Source organism: Choloepus didactylus, chromosome 4 (assembly GCF_015220235.1).
Source record: "Choloepus didactylus isolate mChoDid1 chromosome 4, mChoDid1.pri, whole genome shotgun sequence".
NCBI lineage: Eukaryota > Metazoa > Chordata > Mammalia > Pilosa > Megalonychidae > Choloepus > Choloepus didactylus.
This window is the reverse complement of record NC_051310.1, coordinates 51736589-51761221: the sequence shown is the minus strand read 5'-3', so window position 1 is coordinate 51761221 and position 24633 is coordinate 51736589. Positions and strand designations below refer to the sequence as shown.

The 24633-nt window shown below is 35.3% G+C and overlaps 1 protein-coding gene across 3 annotated transcripts in view; it reads left to right on the top strand.

Annotated features, from left to right (window-relative positions):
• PCNX4 (pecanex 4) overlaps positions 1-24633 on the top strand; it is a 56402-nt gene that overhangs the window by 15501 nt on the left and 16268 nt on the right. For 2 of the 3 annotated variants that reach the window (XM_037832598.1, XM_037832597.1), the window contains exons 2-10: positions 5345-6089; positions 9600-9779; positions 9874-10388; positions 10637-10737; positions 10868-10990; positions 12303-12666; positions 14961-15064; positions 18111-19147; positions 19532-19718. In XM_037832598.1, coding sequence (XP_037688526.1) covers positions 5392-6089; positions 9600-9779; positions 9874-10388; positions 10637-10737; positions 10868-10990; positions 12303-12666; positions 14961-15064; positions 18111-19147; positions 19532-19718 — 3309 coding nt within the window. In that variant the 5' untranslated portion in view covers positions 5345-5391. The remainder of the gene's footprint in view (positions 1-5344; positions 6090-9599; positions 9780-9873; positions 10389-10636; positions 10738-10867; positions 10991-12302; positions 12667-14960; positions 15065-18110; positions 19148-19531; positions 19719-24633) is intronic. The other variant, XM_037832599.1, reaches the window with a different exon arrangement.

Here is a 24633-nt window from a genome sequence, read left to right as displayed (position 1 = left end):
ACTTCCTCTTCTCCCCCATGGTTTCTGATGAGAACTTGGAACTTAGTAATATTGCAAGTTCCCTTGTATGTAATGAATCACTTTTCTATTGCTGCTTTCAGGATTCTCTATCTGTGGCATTTGACATTCTGATTAGTGTGTGTCCTGGAGTAAGTCTATTAGGATTTAATCTGATTGGCTTATATTGTGCTTCTTGGACATGTATGTTTAAGTCTTTCAGGAGAATTAGGAAATTTTCAGCCATTATTTCCTTAAATGTTCTTTCTGTCACTTTTGCCTTCTTTTGTCTATCTGGGACACCCATGATGCATATGTGCGTATGCTTCATGCTGTCATACAAGTCCCTGGGATCTTGCTCAGTATTTTCCATTCTCTTTTCTATTTGTTCTTCTGTCTCTAAGATTTCGATTGTTCTGTCTTCTAGTTCGCTGATTCTTTTTTCTGCCTGCTCATATCTGCTGTTGGAGGCCTCTAGTGTATTTTAATCTCTTCCATTGTGCCTTATTCTCATCAATTCTGTCATGTGTCTTTTTATACCTTCAAATTCTTCTTTATGCTCATACAGTGTCTTCTTAATATCCTTTATCTCGTTGTGCATATTTTCCTTCATCTCCTTGAATTGATTTAGGAAATTTGTTTGAACATCTTTGATTATTTCAAGTTCTGTGTCTCCTCCAGAGTTTTAATTTGTTCCTTTGGCTGGCCATATCTTCCTGTTTCTTAGCATGGCTTGTAATTTTTTGCTAATGTCTATGCATCTGATTATTCTGATGAGTTTACTCTGAAGGTCAGTTTCTCTCTTGCTTGGGCTCCTCTGTTCCTTCTCTGCGTATCTTGATCTGTTTCTTTGCAGGCTTTTCTGCCCAACTCCTGTGATTGGTTTAGATTCTTTCCCTCACTTGGTGCCCTGTTTTCCTTGTATTTTTCAGCTCTATGACCCTCCTGTCTTGCAGCAGTTCAATTTAACCCTCCCTTTTTTCTGTCTCTCACTCTGAGTCTTCTCTGCCTCCAGTTTCTTCCCTGTTAGCATATCCCAACCAGGTAAGCCAGATGGAGTCAATGCAGAAAGGTGGTTTGTTCCAGTAAAACCCATTTAGCTTTCAGGTGGTCGAGCCAACAGAAACTGGATTGAGTGAGTACACCACTTGCCAGCTGTTCTAGTTTGCTAATGCTGTGGAATGCAAAACACCAGAGATGGATGGGCTTTTATAAAAAGGGGGTTTATTTGGCTACACAGTTACAGTCTTAAGGCCATAAAGTGTCCAAGGTAACACATCAGTAATCGGGTACCTTCACTGGAGGATGGCAAATAGCGTCCTCTTTTAGCTGGGAAGGCATGTGGCTGGCATCTGCTCCAAAGTTCTGGTTTCAAAATGGCTTTCTCCCAGGACATTCCTCTCTAGCAAGCTTGCTCCTCTTCAAAATGTCACTCACAACTGCACTCCGTTCCCTCTCTTTGAGTCAGCTCATTTATATAGCTCCACCGATCAAGGCCCACCCTGAATGGGCAGGGCCACACCTCCATGGGAACATCTCATCAGAATCATCTCCCACAGCTGGGTGGGGCACATTCCAAGCAAATCCAACCATCACCAGGACGTCTGCCCCACAAAACTACAAAGACAATGGCATTTGGGGGACACAATACATTCAAACCGGCACACCAGCCATGGCTTCTCTTCACCACCACCTCCCGGGGAGGGGGTGTGTGTGCATTATTTATGCCACGTTCCCAAGAGGCTTGTGTTCTGCCCTGGGTCTCTGTGGACTTGGGACCTGATGCCTGGATATTTGTGGGGTTCTAATATGCTGCGAGTACCCCTATAGTCTGTGACCACAGTGGGAGGGAGGGATCCAGGCCACTCTCTGAGCTGGATGGGTCTGAGGGGGAGGGAGAGGGACTGGCATTCAGGATGGCAATTTCCTACCTGATGTTTTTCTTTTTCTTCACTTCAGCATTTGTGGAGTCCTCTAGTCTCTACTGTCCTCCAGAGTTTTAAGCAAGTTGGATTTATCCTTTTATTTGCTGAATCCCTGGGGAGGTTTTTTTTTCAGGGGATGTCTCATGTGGTCATGTTGATGATGTCCCTCTGTGGTGGTGTTTTTAACTTCAAAGATGTCTCGAAGCTTTAGTTTGCTAATAGGCATGGACTCTTCAGGTTGACAGTCTGATACGCAATATATCAAACTTCTTTTACCACATACTCCTTTTCGGGAAACAGTCTATGGGACAAGTAATCCTGGGTTCTTCAGCCTTTCTTTTACTCAAATCACCATCCCAGTGTCATTTCTCGTATTTTTGAGGCTTGAGGGAATTCATATTCTCTTGGTACTTCTTGGTCTTCTCTCACTGAATGCTTGTTTGCTCCTGCCTCAAGGAGTCAGCTCCTGCTGTTCTCTCTGCTCTTCTCTCTCAGTATGAACTAGCTCTTCCTTTCCTGGTGATGAAAGAGCATAGGACAGGGAGCAAATTAAAATTGGACTTCTAATGTCTTAAAATTCTCCAACTGCTTCTCCACAAGAGAAACGCAGCCACATTTCTTCCTCAGGCCCATCTTGCTCCTATGTTGCCTTAGGATATACTGCTCTGAGCAGAATCTTCCCTGCACAAATAACATCATCAATAGATGCTGTTATTATCCCATAAAATAATAATAAAAATAAATGAAGATAGTTTCTAAAATTGTTAAAACTGTGAATAAGGAATTTATAGATTTATTGTTTGGGGGGAGTCAAGGAATGCAGGAACAAGTTTTCAAATAGCAGATACTCCCAACTTTATTTAAAATCACTATATCTCATGTTTTCCAATTAAGCATCTTATTTAAGCTATGCCATAAATGTATTACATACCTCTCCATATCAAGGTATTTTGCTAAATATTATGAGAAATCAGAAGAATCTCAAGATTTGGCATCTACCTACAAATGCTTTACTATTAGTAGAGAAAAGAAATACGTATGTAAAGATAACATGTAAAGGATGAAAAAATACAGTAAATTACTACAAGATATGCCCTATGCTAATACATATTACAAGTGAGTAGTATAGACCAGCAATGCTTTTGGTATATAGAGAACAGAGACATAGCTAGGCTAAGGTGCTCTGCAGAATTTTGACAAAGGATTAGATAGTCTTGAAAGCTGACTAAGATTACGGATTTGTTTCTTTCTCTCTCTCTCTTAGGAATCAGCACCTTGTTCTACTTTTTAGTATATTGTGGACCCTTTGCATGTTTCTATATCAACTTCCGATCTTCTTGAGAATATCCCACTGTTTGGAATATGACTACAGAATATTCCAGTAAATAGATGAGAACATTTAAACTATTTACAAAAGACTCAGAAGTACTAAAAGGGATATGAATATGGATGGTAACATATAGCTAGATAATCTGGTTTGTAAGGCGTCTTCAGTTAGTCACATCATTTTCTAGTGAACCACCCCACCTTGTTCTGGCTTATCTCAATAGAGCAGGATGGCCAGCTTAAACTAATTCCCTGGGAAAATTTCAGGCACATTCAGGCTCTTTAAAGCCCAGGCTAGCCATCCAAGTTCATTTTCATGTCTGAAATGACAATGATAATCGAAATCAGAAGTGTTTACCATACCCACAGGGTTATGACCTTACTTAAACTTACGACTTTACAGGGCAGTCATATCAGAATACAGGACACTGAGCCTGACATCAATTTGGAGATAACTTCATAGAGAGGGGAGCGAGGCAATCTTTTCATTCCCTGAGACTGTGCCATAAGTCCCCAATGGTTCCATTTGGCCCTGTGATTCTATTATTTTGTGGGTACTTGCAGGGCTGTCATATGAGTAAAAACTGTGATTTGTTCTGTGTAGAACTAAGACCAAGTCTAGAAGATATGAGAAGATAGGTATGTACAGTTTAAAAATGTTCCTAATAGTGTAACAAAGAGGTGCTGTCAGGTAATAATTCTTAAAGGTGACCCCAAAACCTTTCATGATGCCCAAAAGCTCTCTCCAGGCCTTATAACTGTTGGCTGGGTAGAAATGACTGGAGAAAGACTATTTTAAACTTACTGAAAGAAAAGCTGTTTTAAGATGGTTTTAAATTTAATTTTTTTCTAGCTCAACATATGATCCACTGAGGTAATACTTTGCTAGCTGATCTTGTGTCAGCAACTGTTTTTCAGAATAAACTGCTGAATATATCCCAGGAAACGAGAAAGCTGAAAGATAGGAGAAGAGAATCCATGTTATTTGATACTTAGATTTTTGTGGCCCTTGAAGGAAAATAGTTTAGACTAAAGCATGTTTAAGTCCTATTACTGTTTCATGTTTCCCAATTCTGATATTCTGGAAACTGACAAAAGAGAGTCTGAAAAATGGCTTAATGGCTTGCTCATGGTAATAAGCATCTGCTCTGGCACCTAGAGTCTTTTGATTTCTAGTTCACTGTTCTCACTACATGCTGAGCTGCCAACTGGTGTATGGATCTTTGAAATACTGATTTTAACAGGACTTGATTTTTTAAATTATCATAAAGTCATAAGTATACTATAATTATTACTCATCATAAATAGCATTTAGTATTTCTATTTCTGTTTCCAGTCTTTTCCTTTTATAGAGAATACCCTTGTTTTTAGAGTCAAATGTGGTCCATCACCTGTTTTGGTAAATACTGTAGCATTTTATGGGAACACAGCCATTCTCAGTCATTTATATATGTATTGTCTCTGCTACTTTTGTGCTCCAATAGTAGAGTTCAGTTGTTGTAACAGAAACCATATGGTCCACAAATGCCTAAAATATTTACCATTTGTCTTTTTACAGAAAAAAATTGCTGACTCTTAGAATAGAGGAGAGTTTTTAAAAACAAACAAACAAAAAAACCTCACTAGGAAATAACCGGTTAAACCACTGCCATACTTGAGTTGAGAGGAGAGCACTGGCTTTTGAACTCTCCTTTGACCTCAAAATCTAAAAATGAGAGTTAACTTAAGATTGAATTCCAAAGATTAAGTTCCAGATAAATGAAAAATGAGGTTTTTTGTTTTGTTTTGTTTTTTCCAAATGAAAAACAGCTTAACTATGTTGGAGTTCTCTGAATGGGTTTTGTATTGTTTTTACAACTGTTGTAAGTTTGAAATTATTTCAAAATAAAAAGTTAAACAAAAAACAACTTAGCAAGTGTTTGTTTAGTGCCAAGTATGTGTCAGGCACTGGGAGGAGCCAGAGAAGTAAAGTTACTAATCTTGTCCTGGAAGGAACTAACAGTCTAGCTGAGGAGATAAAATAGAAATGTGGGTTTTGAGGGGTTTTTATTTTAAGTCTGACATCTTCAAATAGTGACTTTTTTGCTTTTTCTTAGAGACTGCTGTGTTACTGAAAAGGATGTGACTTTCAGAATAATCCTGAATGACAAGGATGAGTCCAGATGTGCCTCTGCTGAATGATTACAAACAGGACTTCTTTCTGAAGCGTTTTCCACAGACGGTTCTTGGAGGCCCTCGACTCAAATTAGGCTATTGTGCCCCTTCTTACATATATGTTAATCAAATTATCCTTTTTCTGATGCCATGGGTTTTAGGTGGAACAGGAACACTTCTGTACCAGTTAGGCATCCTGGAAGACTATTATGCTGCAGCACTTTCAGGTGGACTAATGCTTCTCACTGCATTTGTCATCCAGTTCACAAGTTTATATGCCAGAAACAAATCAGTGACAGTAGAAAGGATACTAACCACAGATATCTTAGCAGAAGAGGATGAGCATGAATTTACAAGTTGTGCTGGTGTTGAGACTATCAAATTTCTGATTCCTGGCAAGAAATATATAGCCAATATGGTCTTTCATTGTGTTCTTGCTGGGTTATTGTGTGGTCTTGGAACATGGTACCTACTTCCAAACAGAATAACCTTGCTGTATGGCAATTTGGGAGGCACTGTGCTACTATTTTTCTTTGGATGGATGACATTATGTATAGGAGAATATTCATTAATTGTAAACACAGCTACAGAGACTGCAACTTTCCAAACTCAGGATACTTATGAAATCACTCCGCTTATGAGGCCTCTTTATATTTTTTTTTTTGTCTCCGTGGACCTAACACACAGGTAAGAAGCTGTTGAATAGTTTACAACTTGCTTTGTTTTAAGTATATATAGTAAGAGAGCTGTCCTTAGTATCACAAATATGAATCTGTGGATTAAAAATGAACAAGACTAAGCCATTGAATAATAGGTTATTTTGATGATTAATCTTTTATTTTGATGACTACTCTCTTAAACTTTCATACTGAAGCATTTATAAACTTATTGGAAAGTTAAAAAAAAACTCTTTTCAAGATAATTAAGCAATTTTTTAACACTATGTTTCACTTCAAATAAGGAGCGTTGACTTTGTAAGATAGCCTGGCTAAAACCTGTGAAAAGATAGGGAACTTTCCCATTGCGGGGTGGAGGTGGGGGATTAAGAATTTAAAATTTTTGCACATAAATATGTGCAGATTGAGTAAATTTAAAATGACTAGAATAACATTTCTAATTTTGTTATAGTAATAATTTAGGAAGGAATATTGATTTTTAATCAGTTTTTTACAGAAGAGAAACAGACAATAGCATTTAACAAAATTGTTTTTAAAGTTGATTGGTAACACTTTTTGCTTGCCTTTTTCTAAAGCTGACATTTTTTCTTTCTCTGTTTCTATAGATTGCAGGTTTCTCTTTCCCAGGTTAGTGTCCAGGTAGAATCATATAGGCATTTAAAATATTTAGCAACTTTGTGTACTGAAAATGAGCTATTCTTGGGTGTCTGTTTGCTATTCCATAACTCTTAATCTATTCTAATTGTATTGCTGTTTGGAACAGAGGATACTATAATACTCACATAATTTTTCGCTAAGTCAGATATGCAAGGGGAGAATTTATAGGTTCTTGATTTATAATTGTTTTCCTAGTACCACTGTCATTTACTGACTATAAAATATATTACAACTGAAGGCTTTATTTTGAAAATTTAGCAGCAAAATTGAGTCCAATGAGTGTTTAATTTGACCTCCTTTAAAAGGTTATTTGTTTATAAGATTATTAGTTTTATAATACAAACTCTTGAGTTACTATCTTACTTTGCCATTCTGAAATCAGAAATTATATACCTGATATAATGCATCTTTGCATTAAACTGATGTTCTAGAATCGTTAATGTCCAAACATCTGATAGTTAATTTATGATTCAGTTACCTTGATTTTCCATACTTACTGCTTTACTCATTCCTAAATCAAAAAGTGCCAAAATGTTTTTCTAGTTGGAATTAATATATAATTTTAATATTTAAAGTCTGATAATTGCAGAGATTTCTTTCAGCTACAATTAAGAGAAAAGACAAAGGCAGCCCCCAAATCTATTTTTAAAGAAAAAAATGACATATTTGTGCAGAAGAATTACCTGCTACTTTGCTTTTAGAAAATTTTAGCTCATGATTAACAAAATAATAAAAAATTGAGGTACTTTTTATACAGTACTATTACACTACAGACAAATGATTGCATGCACTCTTTAAACGAATATGGCTTTCAAATTTGGACTGTTGTCAGATTTATCAAACTGTCTTAGTTTTGTTTCATAGAATCTGAAAGAAAGCTAAAGAGGTCAAAGCCCCACAGTGTAGTAATCTTTTTCCCTGTTCTTTATTCTTCCCAGTACAGTTGTGTATTAATAATTTTAAACATTTTCTTGTGCATTTTTATCAAAGACAAACAATAAGCCTACAATGCTTAGCTTATAGACCCTCAGGAATCACTTGAGTGAATGGTATGCTTAGCTACTATAAAGAACATCTTTTTTCTTAGTGTATGGATCTTGGTGAGTGTGCAGAATTTGAAATATTTTTATAGTTGTTAGGTTCAAAGAAAAGTTTTTTTTCTTGAAGGATAAGATTTTTTTTAATCTAGAAAACATCTTTTACATTACCAAAAACATTAGCATTTAAATGTTTTTCCATATTAAGTGATTAGCCACAATGTTTATTGATTTGGGACAAGTCTTACCCCACAGAAGAAGTCACAATGTTTGATTACTACAATTACATGTGCCTATATTTATTTCTGATATCCTTGTTTATACTTTTCCCTGCCATTGCTGATTATTTACTATACAAACAGAGATTTGGAGATAAAATCAAATTTAGGTAAAATGCTTCCTGTGTAAACATTATTTTTACACAGACTGTCCTATCCTTGAATATGTTAGCAGGAGATGTGTCTTTCAATAAAAGAATAGTATACAAATCTGCGTGTTTTCCTTGACCTTCTGTGGCTTATTATATGTGGGTTGATTTTCTTTTTTCATTACTGGAATGTTTTCTTCTCAAAACTAAATGAATTTGATTTTAAAACTGCACAACAGAAAATATTGTCAGCTAATTTAGCATCACGTTGTTAACCTTGTATTCGTTACTTCTCTGCCTGTACAAATTTGAAGGACACATCCTGAGGCAGAGTGCATTAGCTGGTGTTATCCTGGTATCTGTGTAAACAAACACGTTATGCTATTATTGTATCCATAGTTGCTATACATTTGCTTCTGGGCTGTCAGCGTACACTTAAGTGGGTAATTATTGCAAAGGTTGGCTTTGATTCACAATAGCTTAGGTATTCAAGAACTATTATGGTATAAGTTTTGATATTTATTCTTTTCTTTTGAAAATTTTGTTGGAACTCCGTGAGTAATCTGACCTTTTTCGTTTCCAGACAGGGTGTTTGATTGGCCTTACTCCAAATTATCAGCACCATTTTCATAATTTTCATTCTTCTTTGCCTTAAAGTATTCATTAAATTATGTTTAAATTGTAAGTGCTATCCCAATTACCAGTTTTTCTACTTAAGATAGAGGCAGTCCCTAATTTATGAGGGGATTGTATTGTATAAATTTGTGTTCTCAAATCCATGCCACTGCTCACACAGGAGAGAAACAATATTATAAGTGCTGGTAAAATTCCAAGGCATCCTAGGGAAAAATTTATAACCTAATGTTGACTTCTGGTGTTAACTATACTGACCAAATTCTGGGGTCTAGGAACAGGGCAGTACAGGGGAAAGTAGGAAGAAGAGAAGAGCTTTCTCCCTTTTCTAACTATAAATGTGTGAATGTCAGCAAGTCTTTAGTTTTCCCAGTTACTTGGGATTTTAAATTTAAAATTAAAGAATCATTGGTAGAATTTCAGTCAGTGTAATTTAGACATTTAGGAGAGAAATATTTTTGCCCTGGGCTCAGTTGTTCAGTTTTACAAATCCCTAAATTCAATTTTATTATTATTCAGTGATGGTTTTTAATTACTTCTTCCTTCTTTCCACATTTGAACCCACATATTGTCTAAATGCCAAGCTTTTACACAGTTGAGTTTGGGTAGTTGCTGGAAGAGAGGAAGGACAACAGCCCCAGTTTATATGTGTTGATCTTTTGTAAGTTGAGACTAGGATCTTTCTGTAAGTAGTCCTATTGTTATGAGGAGTTGGAGTTGGGGGTGGGGGGTAGTTGTATGTGCTATTCTGTTATTCTGTTTTTCTTGGAAAGATCTTCTTGTATATATTATTTTGTATGATTTAAATGTTTTCTTTTTCTTATAGGTTTATGGTAAATATACCAGCTCTGGAACAAATGAATCAGATTTTACATATCTTATTTATATTTTTACCCTTTCTCTGGGCACTGGGTACTTTACCCCCACCAGATGCATTTTTCTTATGGGCGATGGAACAAGTTTTAGAGTTTGGCCTTGGAGGCTCACCCATGTCAACGCACCTACGGTAATTTTTTTAAATATTAAAGTTATATGTAGCATAAACGTATTCTTAACATTTTCTTTTCAAGCGTATGTCTTTGCTTGTTTTTCCTCTGCAGGTTATTAGTGATGTTCATCATTTCTGCTGGAACATCTTTCACATCATATTTCATTCCCAGCACTGTTGGTGTGGTTCTTTTCATGACTGGACTTGGGTTCTTACTGAGTCTTAACCTAAGTGAGATGGCTTTTGTCTTCAAACACAATGTGACCAGACATAGAGTTGGAACCAAATCTAATGCTTTATCAAGTCATTCAGAAAAACAGTTTACATGGAAGGAATGTCTTTTCTACATCATTATATTAGTTTTGGCTCTCTTAGAGGCTAGTTTGCTGCATTACTTTGCTGGTTTCTCACAGATTTCCAAAAGCAGTCCACAGGCAATTGTTGGCTATATTTTGATGATATTACTTATAATACTGTGGATACTTGGAGAAATTCAAAGTGTCTTTATCTTTGGAATTATCCGAAACCCTTTCTATCCAAAGGATGTGCAAACTGTGACAGTATTCTTAGAGAAGCAAACAAGGCTCATGAAGATTGGTGTTGTCAGACGGATTTTGCTAACTCTAGGTAGGAATATAAAAGCTACTAACCTTTTGTTATAAACCATATATAGGAAGTATACAAAAATATTAGGGAGTTTCCATATTTGAATGGGATTATACTGTGTATATACGTGTGCTTGTATGTTTTGGTTTTTGTTAGTTTATGTAGTTAATTGCTTAAGTGTGCTAATAAAAATTCTTATTTTTGGCAAAATAAAATATGGTGAAAGGGATTATTTGCCTTAATTAAATTTGTCTCTTTTTTTGTTTTAGTATCACCTTTTGCTTTGATAGCATTTCTTTCACTGGACAGTTCCTTACAAGGGCTCCACTCCGTGTCAGTCTCCATTGGATTCACTAGAGCTTTTAGACTGGTAATCCTAATGTATATTTAATAGTATTTATTTTCCTACTGCTAAGTTTAATTTTTATTTCATTTACTCTAAAAATTTGCTTAGATTATCAAATTATACCCAATAAAAGTGGATAATTTGTGTACTGCAGGTGTGGCAGAATACAGAAAATGCTTTATTGGAGACAGTCATTGTGTCAGTAGTGCAGTTGTTGATCTTCGGTACAGACTTATGGTGGAATAGAAGCCTGGATACAGGAATCAGACTCTTACTGGTAAATCTGTTAGTGGATTTATTGAGATATATTTCACATAGCCGTAAGATTCACCTATTTAAAGTGTACACTTCAGTAGTGTCTATTCATAGAATTTTGCAACCATTACTACAGTCTAATTTTATAACATTTTCAACACCCCCAAAAAGAAACCTTATACACATTAATAGTCATTCCCTATTCCCACTCCATCTTTCCCTCCCCCCATCCCCCTTTCAACCCTAGCAACCACTAATCTACTTTCTGTCTCTATGGATTTGCCTATTTGAGACATTTTACGTGAATGGAATGATATGTACTATGTAATCTTTTGCATCTAGCTTCTTGCACTTATATAGTATTTTCAGAGGTTCATCCATGTTGTAGCATGAATCAATCAGTTTTTAATTCTTTTTAATGCTGAATAATGTCCCATCATATGTATATGTACCACATTTGGTTGATTCATCAGTTGATATTTAGTTAGCTTCCACTTTTGGGCTATCATGAATAATGCTGCTATACAAGTTTTTGTATGGTCATGTTTTCATTTCTCTTGGGTATATACCTAGGAGTGGAATGGCTGGGTCATATAGTCAGTCTATATTTAACACTTCAAGAAACTACCAAACTGTTTTCAAAATTTCCTATTCTATTTATATTCCTGCAAGTAATGGGGGACAAGTGTTTAATTTTTTGTTAGAGCCATCCTAGTGGGTGCAAACTGTTCTCTCATTGTAGTTTTGATTTGCATTGCTTGATCTACTAATGATGTTGAACAGCTTTTCATGTGTTTATTGGCCATTTGTGTATATTCTTTGGAGAAATGTCTATTCAATCTTTTGCCCATTTTTACTTTGGTTATTTGTCTTTTTATTGTAGAATTATAAGAGTTTTTTAATATATTCTGGACACAAGTCCCTTGACAGATACATGATTTGTAAAAATTTTCTCCCAATCTGTAGGTTGTCTTTTCACTTTCTTGATAGATCCTTTGAACTGCAAAAGTTTTTCATTTTGATGGAATATAATTTACTTTTTTTCATTAGTCACTTGTGTTTTTGGTGTCATTTCTAAGAAACATTGCATGCTCCAATGTTACAAAGATTTACTATGTTTTCTTTTAAGAGTTTTATAGCTTTAGCTCTTATATTTGGGTCTATGACCTACTTTGAGTTAAATTTTGTATATATTGCAGTTAAGGGTCCAACTATTTCCCCAAAAGAGGTATTGAAGCAAGAATAAAATCATTATTCAGTTTTTCTTCATGTAATCTTGAAAATTCATGAAAAGTCTTTAAGAATAAACAAAAATCATTTTTACATTTCTATAGGTTGGTCTCATTCGTGATCGCCTGATTCAGTTCATCTCTAAATTGAAGTTTGCTGTGACTCTACTTTGGGTCTCATGGATGGAGAAAAAACAACGTCGAAAATCAACTACCACTTTATGTCTTCTCAACATTGTCTTCTCTCCGTTTGTGTTGCTCTTCATAGTTTTTTCTACACTACTGTCTTCTCCCTTATTCCCACTCTTCACCCTACCTGTGTTCTTGGTGGGGTTTCCTCGACCTACTCGGAGTTGGCCAGGAGTAGTAGGCAGTGCAGCCTGTGTCTGCGCAGATAGTGTGTACTACTACCAAATGGTCCCAAGTTTGGCTGTGGCACTGCAGTCTGCAATGACAGCTGGAAGTTTAGGTAAATAAATGGATTGTGCTTAAGAAGTCCCCACTAATGTATTTAAAGTACAAAAAAAAAGAACACACAGAAAAACAATCTCTTGATACAACCATATGGTGGGCTATAAAACAGATTCTAATACTCTGATATGTAGGCAGAAATAGTAAATGTGATCTCTTAAAAACATTTTCTTGAATAAAATCAGGTTGCAGTTCCACCATTAAAATATGAAAATATCTTTTTTCCCAAGATTCCATGATTTTATTATGAATTCATTTCAAGTAGATGGAATAGCTTAGATCCATAAAGAGTCAAAACTAGCTTTCCATATTAGGTCGAAGCACGTAAGGAAGTTTGGTCTTGTCTTACTAATCACTGTTTTGACTCTGAAGCAGTCTGACAAAATTACTGGACAAGGTAATATAAAAGCTTTGGTCAATGATCTGTAGTTTCCCAAAATGAAGTGCTGTGGAAATATTAGCAAGAAAATAGATTTTTGATGGGAATCAGTTATTCTTTTGAATTATAATGCTTTCTTCATATACTAACTGCAAATTCAACTCTATTATACTTCTTAAGGTTGCTTTTAGGTAGATAAAGGTGCAAACTGATGACAGTAGAATGTAGTCTCCTTTCTGGCAAACTGATTTCAGGCAGATTAGCAATCGAAGATCAGAATTTTAATGAAATGTTTATTTGGGGTGAACTTTTCTAATTGTATATTATGTGAGATAATTCAAGAAAAATTTTTTTGTCTTTGTAGTGCAACTTTTTATAAATAATCATTTTCCTTTTTTATAGGAAATATTTATGCTCTGAATAATTTTATCCAGTTCTGATTAGTTTTCATTAAATAATGCTATGCTACTTTTAAAACACCTGTGAGGTTAAACTCACATCTGAAATAGGAAGTATGTTAATAATTAGCTAGAAATTATACTTCATTATCAAATCAACAAAGAAGTATATTATAAGGTATTTCCTAGAACAAATGAGATAACATTTCACACACATCTGATTGGCAAAAATTAAAAAGTCTAGTACTAGTCTTGACTAGGGTAACAGGAACTCTCTTTCCTTGCTGAAGGGAATGTAAATTCATACAACCACCTTGAAGAGTAAACTGGTAATTTATAATCCCCAAGCACGTCCCTTCGCCTGGGGATTCCAATTTTAGATTTTATAACCCAGTGATTCCAATTCTGGAGAAACTCTTGCACATACAATTGTGTTGGGGAGTCCCCAAGACAACTCCCAGTTTTGATGATTTGCTAGGAAGACACACAGAACTCACGGTATATTCATACCAAAGGCTAAGGTTTACTCTATAGCTAAAGGATACAGAGTGAAATCTGCAAAGGGAAAAGGTACATGGGGTGACGTTCAGAAGAGACCACATGCAGTCTTCCGGGAATCCATTCCCACAGGAGTTACACAGAATGTGCTTAGTTCTCCAGGAACGATTTGTGACAATACTGATATGTCAACCACCAGGGAATCTCATTAGAGACCCAGTGTCCTGGGTTTTTATTGGGGGTTGTTTACATAGTCACACTCTGCCTAGCACCTACCAAAATTCCAAACTCCCAAAAGGAAAGCAGGTATTCCGCATAAGCCATATTGTTTGCACAAACAGTTTTAGCACAGTGAGCCTCTCTTATCAGTTTAGATGGTGGGAACTCTCCCAAAATCCAAGTTCCCAGATACCAGCCAAGGGCCAATCTTGTAAGCAGGTCTTTCAAAGGCTAGCAGTCAGGGCTGCTGTGTTAACTCTTCTCTACACAACATGTATACAAGCAAACTTGCACAGAGATAATTTCTGTGGCATTGTTTGTAATAGCAAAAAAATTGAAACATCTGACATGTTTATCAACAGGGAAGTAGATAATCAAATTCAATTTATATTCATACAATGAATTTTTTACAGCAGTTACGATGAATCAACTGGATTTGTCTACAGTTGATTTGGCCAATCTCTTAAGACATGTTGAGGGAAAAAATAAGTTTTAAAAGTATGTGTACAGTGTGGTAGCATTTTATGTAAACTTTTAAACCATGAAACATTTATTTCTGTATGTTTTTATGTATATAAAATGTTTTAAAATAGGGTGAACTTGGCTCATATATATTTAATACTTTTCCTAATAAGTTTAACATATGTTCCTAATATGTTGTTTTTTCTGGAAAATATGTCTTTGAATTTTTATGTATATCACCTATTGCTTGCCTCTTCCAACTGTTGTTGTTTGTATGGCAAAATAAAACAAGCTGGAGAAATGATTCACTTTTTTATTTATTTATTTATTTTTTAGGTCTCATCTTACCTGGGTCTCATTTCTTAGGCCGTTTTCAGGATCGTTTAATATGGATAATCATTCTAGAACGTGGCTGTACTTACTGCTGTATCAACATTAAGGTCAGTTTGCATTTGGAACCTCTGGTGTTTTTATAGTTCATGTGTAAAATGTTATCTGTTATGTATACATCAAATCCTAAATAGTTGAGTTTCATAGAAGAGTATCTTTAATTACCTGTGAAAACACCTAGGGATTTTTTAACAATATATTTCCATATGAACATAAAGCATGCTGATTGTATAATAGAGCATAGTAACAAAATATACTTGCTTCCTTTTCTTCCAGTCCTGTTCTTTTTATCCCTGTCTAGTTGAGCATCTCAAAAATATATTTCAGTAAAATTTTTTAACTCCTGTAACATATAAGGATTCTCAGCTTAACAAAAACCTTCTTCTGACTCCATTTCCCCTACCTATACATCCCATTTCTCTCCTTCCTTTTAAAGCAAAATTCTTTATAGAGTTGCTTATAATTATATCTGCAATTACATTCCTCCCATTTTCCCTTCAATTTCCTCTAAGTTTTTGACTCTTATTACTTCACCAAAACTGCTCTTGTCAAGTTCTCCAATAGCTGTCACGTTGCTAAATCCAGCTCCCAGATCTAATCTTACTTGACCTGTTGGCAGCATTTGACCCAGTTGATTACTCTCTTCACTTGTTTCATGGGTGACACCTTCTAAGTCTCCTCTGATGGTTCTTTCTCTTTTCCTTGACCCCTTTATATCAGAGTGCCCCAGAGCCAAATCCTCAGTCTTTGTGGTTGCTCAGGCTAAAAATATTAGAGTCATAATTTACTACTTTTTGAATTCTGTACCCTACATCCAGTCCATCAAGAAATCCTGTTGGCTCTACCTTTAAACCATATCCTGCAACCTAACACTTCTCAGCTTCCTGGTCCCAGCCATTTTTATCTCTTGCCTGGATAATTGCAATAGCTTCCTAATTGGTCTTCATGATTCTATCTTTGCCCCCTGTAGTACATTCTCAACCCAACAAGCAGAATGATCTCTGTAAAATCTAAGTCAGATAATGCTACTTTTCTGCTCAAAACCTTGCAGTGGATCTGTCTTTCATTCAGAGTTAAAGCCAAGGCCTCAAATGGTTGAGCTTCCTATTCTCTCTTTGGCCTCATCTACTACTTTAACCCTTTAACTCTACTTCAGCCTATGGCTCCTCCCTCTGCTTGGAACACTTTTCCTTTAGATAACTGCATGCTAACCTCCTTACCACGTAGTCTTTGCTCAAATGTCACCTTCTCAGTGAGGTCTACTATGGACATCATATTTAAAATCGCCTCCTGCCCCCAATCCTGCACTCCACATCCCCCTTGCCTTGCTTTACTTTTTCTTTATACTTATACCTTCCAACATACTTGGTAATTAATTTAGTAGTTTTATTGGTGATTGCTTATCTCCCCCAGTCTGTAATGCAAGTATCACAAGAGCAGAGATCTTTGTTTTATTTGAGGATATATCCTAGACCCCTGGAACAATACCTGGCACATAATAGGCCCTCAGTAAATATTCGTTAAATGAATAGTAAATGAATGAATTTTTTTTTGTCTTAGTACAGAGTGAATAGAATTACTGGTGTCTAAAGCTGTTTCCTTAGTCTGGTGGTTCTGAAAGTGCAGTAGCCAGACCAGCGGTATCAGCATCACCAAGGAACTTGTTGGAAATGGAAATTATTGGCCCCTGCCCCAGACCTACTAAATCAGAAACTCTGGGGTTGGGTCCAGCAATGTATAGTTTAATGACTCTCCAGGTGTTTCTGACTCTACCTGAAGTTTGAGAACCACTGCTTTGGTCTAACCTGTACAAGTAGAGGTAGTCAATAACATATGCAAAATAATAAGGACATTTTGACTGTTTAATTTTGTTCTATTTTTAAAAATGGTATGGTTTTATAATACCTAATAAGGTAGGACCTTCAGTTAATCTGTGCTCCTTGGCATGTTGTAGAAAGGCATACTTTTTGGTGGCAGTCTTTCTTTTTTTACTTTTGACACAAACTGGCTTAGCTATACCATCTACTAACATTTATGTAACACTTTTAAAGTTTACAAAGCACTTTTGTTACTTACCTAATTTAATCTTCTCATCCCTATGGGCTAAGATTATTTTTCTTTGAAAGAGAGGGAAACAGAATCTCAGGGTATGTAACCTGCTCAAAATTCCATAACCATCACCTGGTGGAGCCATGATTTAAAAAGTGTTCTGATGTTACATCTCATGCTCTCTTGGGTCAAAATACAAACTGAAAGCATTATCTTTTATCAAAGGCACTGGTAGTTTTGTAAAAAAAAAAAAAAAAAAAAAAAAAAAATCTGTAAATAAATAATAATAACTGCAAACAGCAACTTGATACATTCTCTTCAATTCATTCCTTCTAGGAAAGTAATTGAAATATATTCAAAATTCATATATGAACATATTCATAATATTCATTCAGGATACATTTGTTGTGTACCCATTCTGTGCCAAGTACTGAGAAAGACATTAGGGATACAGTAGTAATCAAAAGACAGCATCTTTATGGAGTTTACATTGCAGTTGGAAGAGAGAGGCAATAATCAACTAAGTAAATCTATTATTGTTTTTATTATTTCATTAACAACAGTAACAAAAAACCCTGGCACAAGGCGATGGTTAAATAAATTGTGACACATCCATACAGTAGACACCCTCAATCATATATAAAGTGAGGTGAAAAGGATACAAAATTACTGTACATATTGTGTAATTCCAATTTTGCTTTTTTCCAAAAATATGTTTATTTTATAATTTTAAAAGGTTTTTAGTAAGAGCAATTCAATTTTGACTTTAGATAAATATTCTTTTAAAAGTGTATTCATACTCAGTAAAGTTATTTTGCCAATTTCTAGTGGAATTTCTATAATTTCTTATAAATAGCAGTAACATTTTTAATCTCTGTATCCATTATCAAATTTGTTAAGTGCCGTTGAGTTTGAGTTAAGGTGTAGCTCTTGAGTTAAAGGAACTTTTTCCATTTTTGTTATGAATCCATGGGCATTTACAGACTAGTTGCTTTTCTCTGTGTAATAAATGGTCAAGGATTCAAGTGTTTTTAATTTCCTCTTTAGGGGTTAGAATTGCAGGAGACATCCTGTCATACTGCTGAAGCTCGAAGAGTTGATGAAGTTTTTGAAGGTGCCTTTGAGCAAGAAGAATACAGAAGAATATGTTCCTTTAATGAACACTTTGGAAATATCTTAACACCCTGTACTGTTTTGCCTGTGAAACTATATTCTGATGCCAGGAATGTACTGTCTGGCATAATTGATTCTCATGAAAACTTAAAAGAATTTAAAGGTGACCTTGTGAAAGTACTTGTATGGCTACTTGTTCGGTACTGCTCCAAAAGGCCCAGCAAGCAGAATGTTCATAAAACTGATAATAAAGGGAAACCATCTCTAATAATCACTCCTGCTTTGAATACTTCACCACAACCCCAATGCCCAGAAGACACAGATAGTTTAAATTCAGAAACTTTTGAAGACTGGTCTGATGATAATATTTTTGATGATGAGCCAACCATAAAAAAAGGAAAAGAAGAAAAAGATCAGTTGAAAGTTTTCCCAGCTACAAACTTGCCTATTCCGGGATCGGTAGAATCTCAGAGGGTTGGTGAACAGTCTACAGGCGCAGTTCCTGAAAATAGTCTTTATGAAGCTGTTATATTGGGATACCCTGCTATTGACAAAGGTAAACAAGAAGGCATGGCATATATCCCTCTCATGGAGTTGGGTTGCTCACATTCTCACTTATTAAGCATACCTGCAGAGTGGGGGTCTAACTGTTTGCCTAATTCCAAAATAAAGGAGATGAGCTCATTATTTCCAGAAGACTGGTACCAATTTGTTTTAAGGCAGTTGGAATGTTTTCATTCAGAAGAAAAGGCCTCAGGTGTACTGGAAGAAATTGCAAATGACAAAGTTTTAAAAGACTTTTATGTTCATACAGTAATGACTTGTTACTTCAGTTTGCTTGGAACAGATAATATGACTCCTAGTCCTGGTTATATATTGAGAGTTTACAATAGTGTTTTGCCTTGGTCTGTTGCCTTGGATTGGCTTACGGAAAAGACAGAACTTTTCCAGCTAGCACTGAAAGCATTCAGGTAATTCATTTTAATTATATCAAGTCATAATATTGGCAGAAAAAACTAAATTTTTTTTAATCACCTAGAAGGAGACATTTCCTTCATTTCTATTTTTTTAAAAATCCTTTTCCTAAATTTGAAAAAAAATATGCTTAGTATGTGTTGTGGTTATTTCAGGAATATACTTTAATTTGTACTTCCTTTGGTTTTATATGGAAAACCTGTTTTTCATATGGCAAACTGGATTTCTTCACCTTAACTGCATCATTTCTCCCTAATCTTTTTATATGAGTATGTATGATTTCAGTTCAACATCTTAAAAATATTGATTGAACAAAATCTATTTCATCTATGAAGTTGATAAAAAATATTCTAAAATTCTTTGCCTCTGCATTTTTTTAGATATACTGTGAAACTAATGATTGATAAAGCAAGTTTAGGTCCAATAGAAGACTTCAGAGAGCTGATTAACTGCCTTGATGAATATGAAAGTGACTGGTACGTTGGTTTGGTATCTGATGAAAAATGGAAGGAAGCAGTTTTAGAAGAAAAGCCATACTTGTTTTCTCTGGGGTATGAGCCTAATATGGTAAGGTTAAAGATATTTTCAATCATTTTCATGTATTAACCTTAAAAAAAATTAAAATCAGTTATAAAGTATTTGAACTAAGTGATAGAGAAAAAACATTCTGACTAGAGATATATTAATTACCATTTCAAGGCATTTGTAATCATGCCTTTATCCCCAACATAGTCCAACTATAAAATGGCTGATTCATTTACTTTTACCAATTTTATAGGAGCCAATTAAAAATGTTGGGTAGCCATTGTATAACTGACCTATAAGATAGCCAAGTAAATGTAATTTTCTGTAGCATATTTGATTAATGAATTATATTCCTGTACCCAGTTCAAGTGTATGAATGATTTCTTTGGATTTGGCACTTAGAAGAGAAATTAATTTATAAGTGGCGAAGTATTTGTTTTACTAATGTATATTTTATTTGATGCAAACCTGACCTGTAAAAATGCAGAGAAACTCAAAAAAGATGGTGATTTTTCAAAGCTTTAGTGCTTGTTCTCATTGTATTTAAAATGTCATCTAGCACATACAATTTGAAAAATTTACTGTTAAGAGTATAAGATGGGTTCCACTTATGGCATGACAGTATGTGGAGTTCCACAGATGTGCTCCCAGTGAAACTGTTGATAAGTATTTTTAAAACAACCAGTAAAGTCTCTGCAGGTAATCCTAAGGGTATACAGTGAGTGAAGAAATATTTATTCAAGAAAATGCACTCAAACCTGGTAAGAGACTATGGTATTTGTACGAAGAACTACTCCCTCCTTTACCCCTCCTTGTTCAATGAGACAGCAAGTCCATTCAGAGGAGTACAAACAAGAACACAGGCCTTCTCCCCCTGCTCCCAGGGGATGTTTTCCCAGGAGGGGCAAGACTTAAGCCTTTCTCATCTTGCCCCCAGCTACTTGTTGCTGAGGCTAGGTTACTGGTATGCATGGCAGAGAAGTGGGGGCTCCCTTCTCACCAACCCTGTTTGTGGGATGGAGGCTATACCTTGAGCATGGTGTCACTAAGAATACTTGGATTCCAGCTCCCCTTTCCCTGGCTCTTAAGGCATATAGGTTCCATTTCAGAAGAGGCAAGCCACGAAGACCTGAGGCTACTGCCCCCTACCCCTAAACCCTCAACACACTGAGCACTTATCTCCTCCAGTAGGGGTAGCACTCGGGAAGAGGTTGCTGTTATCCCTACCCCTTGATCCAGAGCCCTTGCTCAGAGATTTTACCAGTGGGAGAAACAAACCATAAAACAAAGAGCTCCAAATCTCTTTCCAAAGGAACTGACTTCATTGGCAAGGGATTGTGGAGAAGTTCAAGCCTAGGGAGTTGTGAAGAACAGAGGAGGTTGTGGTGAAAAGCAATTAAGTGGTGTCTGGTAGATTTATTAGAGATACAAGCTTAACTGTGGGCTGACTAGTTTATCAGAGAGAATCAGGGAAAGAGACAGCTAAGATGAGCCCTCCTAGGGTCAGAAGAAATTTTAAACACTGACCTCAAAAACTATCCCTTCAAAGGAGCCAAATTTAATAGATCAGTCCATGGAGCAATTTATGCCCCAGGCCATTACTGGAAACACTGGTGCAACAAGCCAGAGCTTAATAGCTGGGAAAGAGACAATCAAAAAGAGCCCTGCCAAAAGCACCGCCATCCCAGAGTGACTGTTGGTATATCCAAGGCTGTGCCTCATGAAGAGCAACATGAGAGGCTTCACACCATAGGAAGAGGTGAGAGGATAGACCTCATTAAAATAATCCAGCTAGTCTCTAAACAAATAAACAAGCAAATAACAGTAACAAGTTCTGGGTGTTAGTGGTGGAGGGTGGGGGAGCAGTACACAGAGTTGCTAGTTTCCAGATGTCCAGTTTCCAACAAAAAATTGCAAAACATTCAAAGAAACAAGAATAAAAGCAGGCATCAGAAACTGCCTATGAGAGTGACCAGTTGTTAATTAAACAGACTAAGACTTCAAAATTGCCATTATAAATATGTTCAGAGAACCAAAGGAAGCCATGATTAAAGAAATACGGGAAGGTATATGACACTGTCACATCTTAAATGAAAAATTCACTAAAGGTGCTTAATGGTAGATTTGAACTGGCAGAAAAAATAGAAAGCTTGAAAATAAATTGATAGAGGTTATACAACCTGAAGAACAGACAGACAAAAAATGAAGACGGAGACAGACTCAGAGAAACGTGAGGTGCCATTAAGCACATCAACAAGTGCATAATGGGAGTACGAGAAGAATAACAGAGAAAAATGACCAAAAATTTTTGGAGAAATAATAGCTGCAAAATTATTGAAGAACCGTAATTTATACATCTATGGCTCAGAAACTCCAAATAGGATAAATACAAAGAGATCCTCAAAAAGACACATCATAAAAAGAATTCAGGAAGAAATGCTGAAAGAGGAAGTTCTTGAAAGCAGTAAGGAAAAAACAACACATTAACTATAAGAGAATTCCAGTAAGATTGGCAGCTGCCTTCTCAGGAGAAACAATGGAGGCCAGAAGACAGTGGGATAACATATTTGAAGTGCTTCAAGAAAAAAACAATCCTATATCCAGCAAAAGTATCTTTCGGAAATAAAGGCAAAATAGACATTCCCATATAAACAAAAACAGATAGTTTGTTATTAGTAGACTCATAAGAAATACTAAAGGAAATTCTTCAGGATGAAAAGCAGGTAACCACCGACAGTAATTTGAATCACAAGAAAAAACAGAGCATTGGTAAAAGGATTTATGTGATTGTGAAAAGGCGTTATACATGCATATTTCTTCTTGTTTCCTTGCTTAAGTGATTTGAAAGCAATTGTATAAAGCAATATGTATATAATATATTGGACTTGTAGAAATGTAGATATATAATATATTGCCAAAAAGAGTATAAAGGAGGCTGGTGGGATAAAAGCTCTGTTGGACTAAAGAAATGACTCTAGATGGCAACTTGAGTCCACAGGAACAAATAAAGAGAACCAGAAATAATAAATAAGGTTAATTGAAGAAAAGCTCTGAATATATACTTGTTCTCTTCTCCGCTTCTTTAAAAGACATAAAATTGTATTAAATGATAATTATAACAAAATATTGTTGGGTTTCTAAGAATTGTAAATGTAATAGGTGTAACAATAATACCACTACAGAAAGGGGGGAAAGAGAATAGAGACATGGAAGGGCAACATTTCTTTATCTTACTGAAATTAAATTAATATAAGTCTGAAGCTCACTCGGATAAGTTAAGATGTATGTGGGAAATCCTAGAATGACCAATAATGACATAACTAAAAAATATATGGTGAAAAAAATCCTTAAAGAATTAAAAATTGCTACATTAGAATTATTCACTTAATGCAAAAGAAAGCAATAAAGGAGGAATAGAGGAACAAAACAGATGTGAGACATATACAAAACAAAAAGTGGAGTGGCAGACATAAATCCACCAATATAAATAATAACATTGTATGTGAATGGATTAAACAATCCAAACAAAAGGCAGAAATTATCAGACTGGATTTAAAAAACAAGATCTAACTATATTCTTTTTACAAGAGACACATTTTGGACTCAGATAAAAATGAATTGAAAGTATAAGGATGGAAAAAATATATCATGTAAACAGCAACCACAAGAAAACTGGCATAGCTAACTATACTAATACCAGACAAAACAAACACTGAAACAAAAAAATATTACTGGAGGTAAAGAGGGACATTTTATAATGATAAAAATGTTAGTCCATCAGGAAGGTATAACAATTATAAACATATATATACCTAACAACAGAGCAACTAAATACATGAAGCATAAAAAGGACAAAAATGAAGGGAAAAACAGACAATTCAACAATAATAGTTGGAGATTTTGATACCCCCCTTTTTATAATGGATAGAACAACTAGGCAGAAGATCAACAAGGAAATTGAAGATTTGAACAGCTCAATAAACCAACTGGAGCAAACAAACATCTATGGAACAGTCCACCCAGAAGTATCAGAATATACATTCTTCTCAAATACAAACAGAACCTTCTCTAGGATAGACCAGCAGTAGGCCATAAAACAAACTTAAATAAATTCAAATGTTTAGAAAGAATACAAAATATGTTCTTCAACCAAAGTAGAATAAAATTACAAGTCAGCAACAGAATGAAATTTGGGAAAACTCATAGATAATATGGAAATTTAAAAAACTCAAAATTAACCAATGGCTCAGAGAAGAAATCAAAGAGGAAATTTAAAAATACTTTGAGAAGAATGAAAATAAAGCAAAATATATGAAAACTTACAGAATGAAATTGAATGAGGTAAATTAATAGCTGTAGTGCCCATATTTAAAAAGAAGAAATATTTCAAATCAATAACCTAACCTTCACCTTAAGACACTGCAAAAAGAAGATTAAATTGAACCTGGAGCAAGCAGAAGGAAGGAACTAATAGAGATCTGAGTGGTAACTAATGAAATAGAGAACAGGAAAACAATAGAGAAAATCAGTGAAACCAGCAACTCGTTCTTTGAAGAGATCAACCAAACTGACAATCTTTAGCTAGAATGACCAAGAAAAAAGGAAAAAGACTCAAATTACTAGAATCAGTTATGAAGGCAGGGACATTACTGCTGACCTTATAGAAATAAAAAGGATTATAAAGGAATACTATGAACAATTGTATGCCAGCAAATTATATAACTTAGATGAAGTGGGCAAATTTCTAGAAAGACTAAAACTAGAAGACTCAAGAAGAAATAGATAATCTGAACAGAACTATAACAGAGAAATAGATTGAATTAGTAATCAAAAAACTATGCAGAAAGAAAATCCAAGACTCAGATGGCTTTACTACTGAATTCTGAACATTTAAAGAATAATTCATACCAATTCTTCATAAACTCTTCCAAAAAATAGATGAGCAAGCAACACCTCC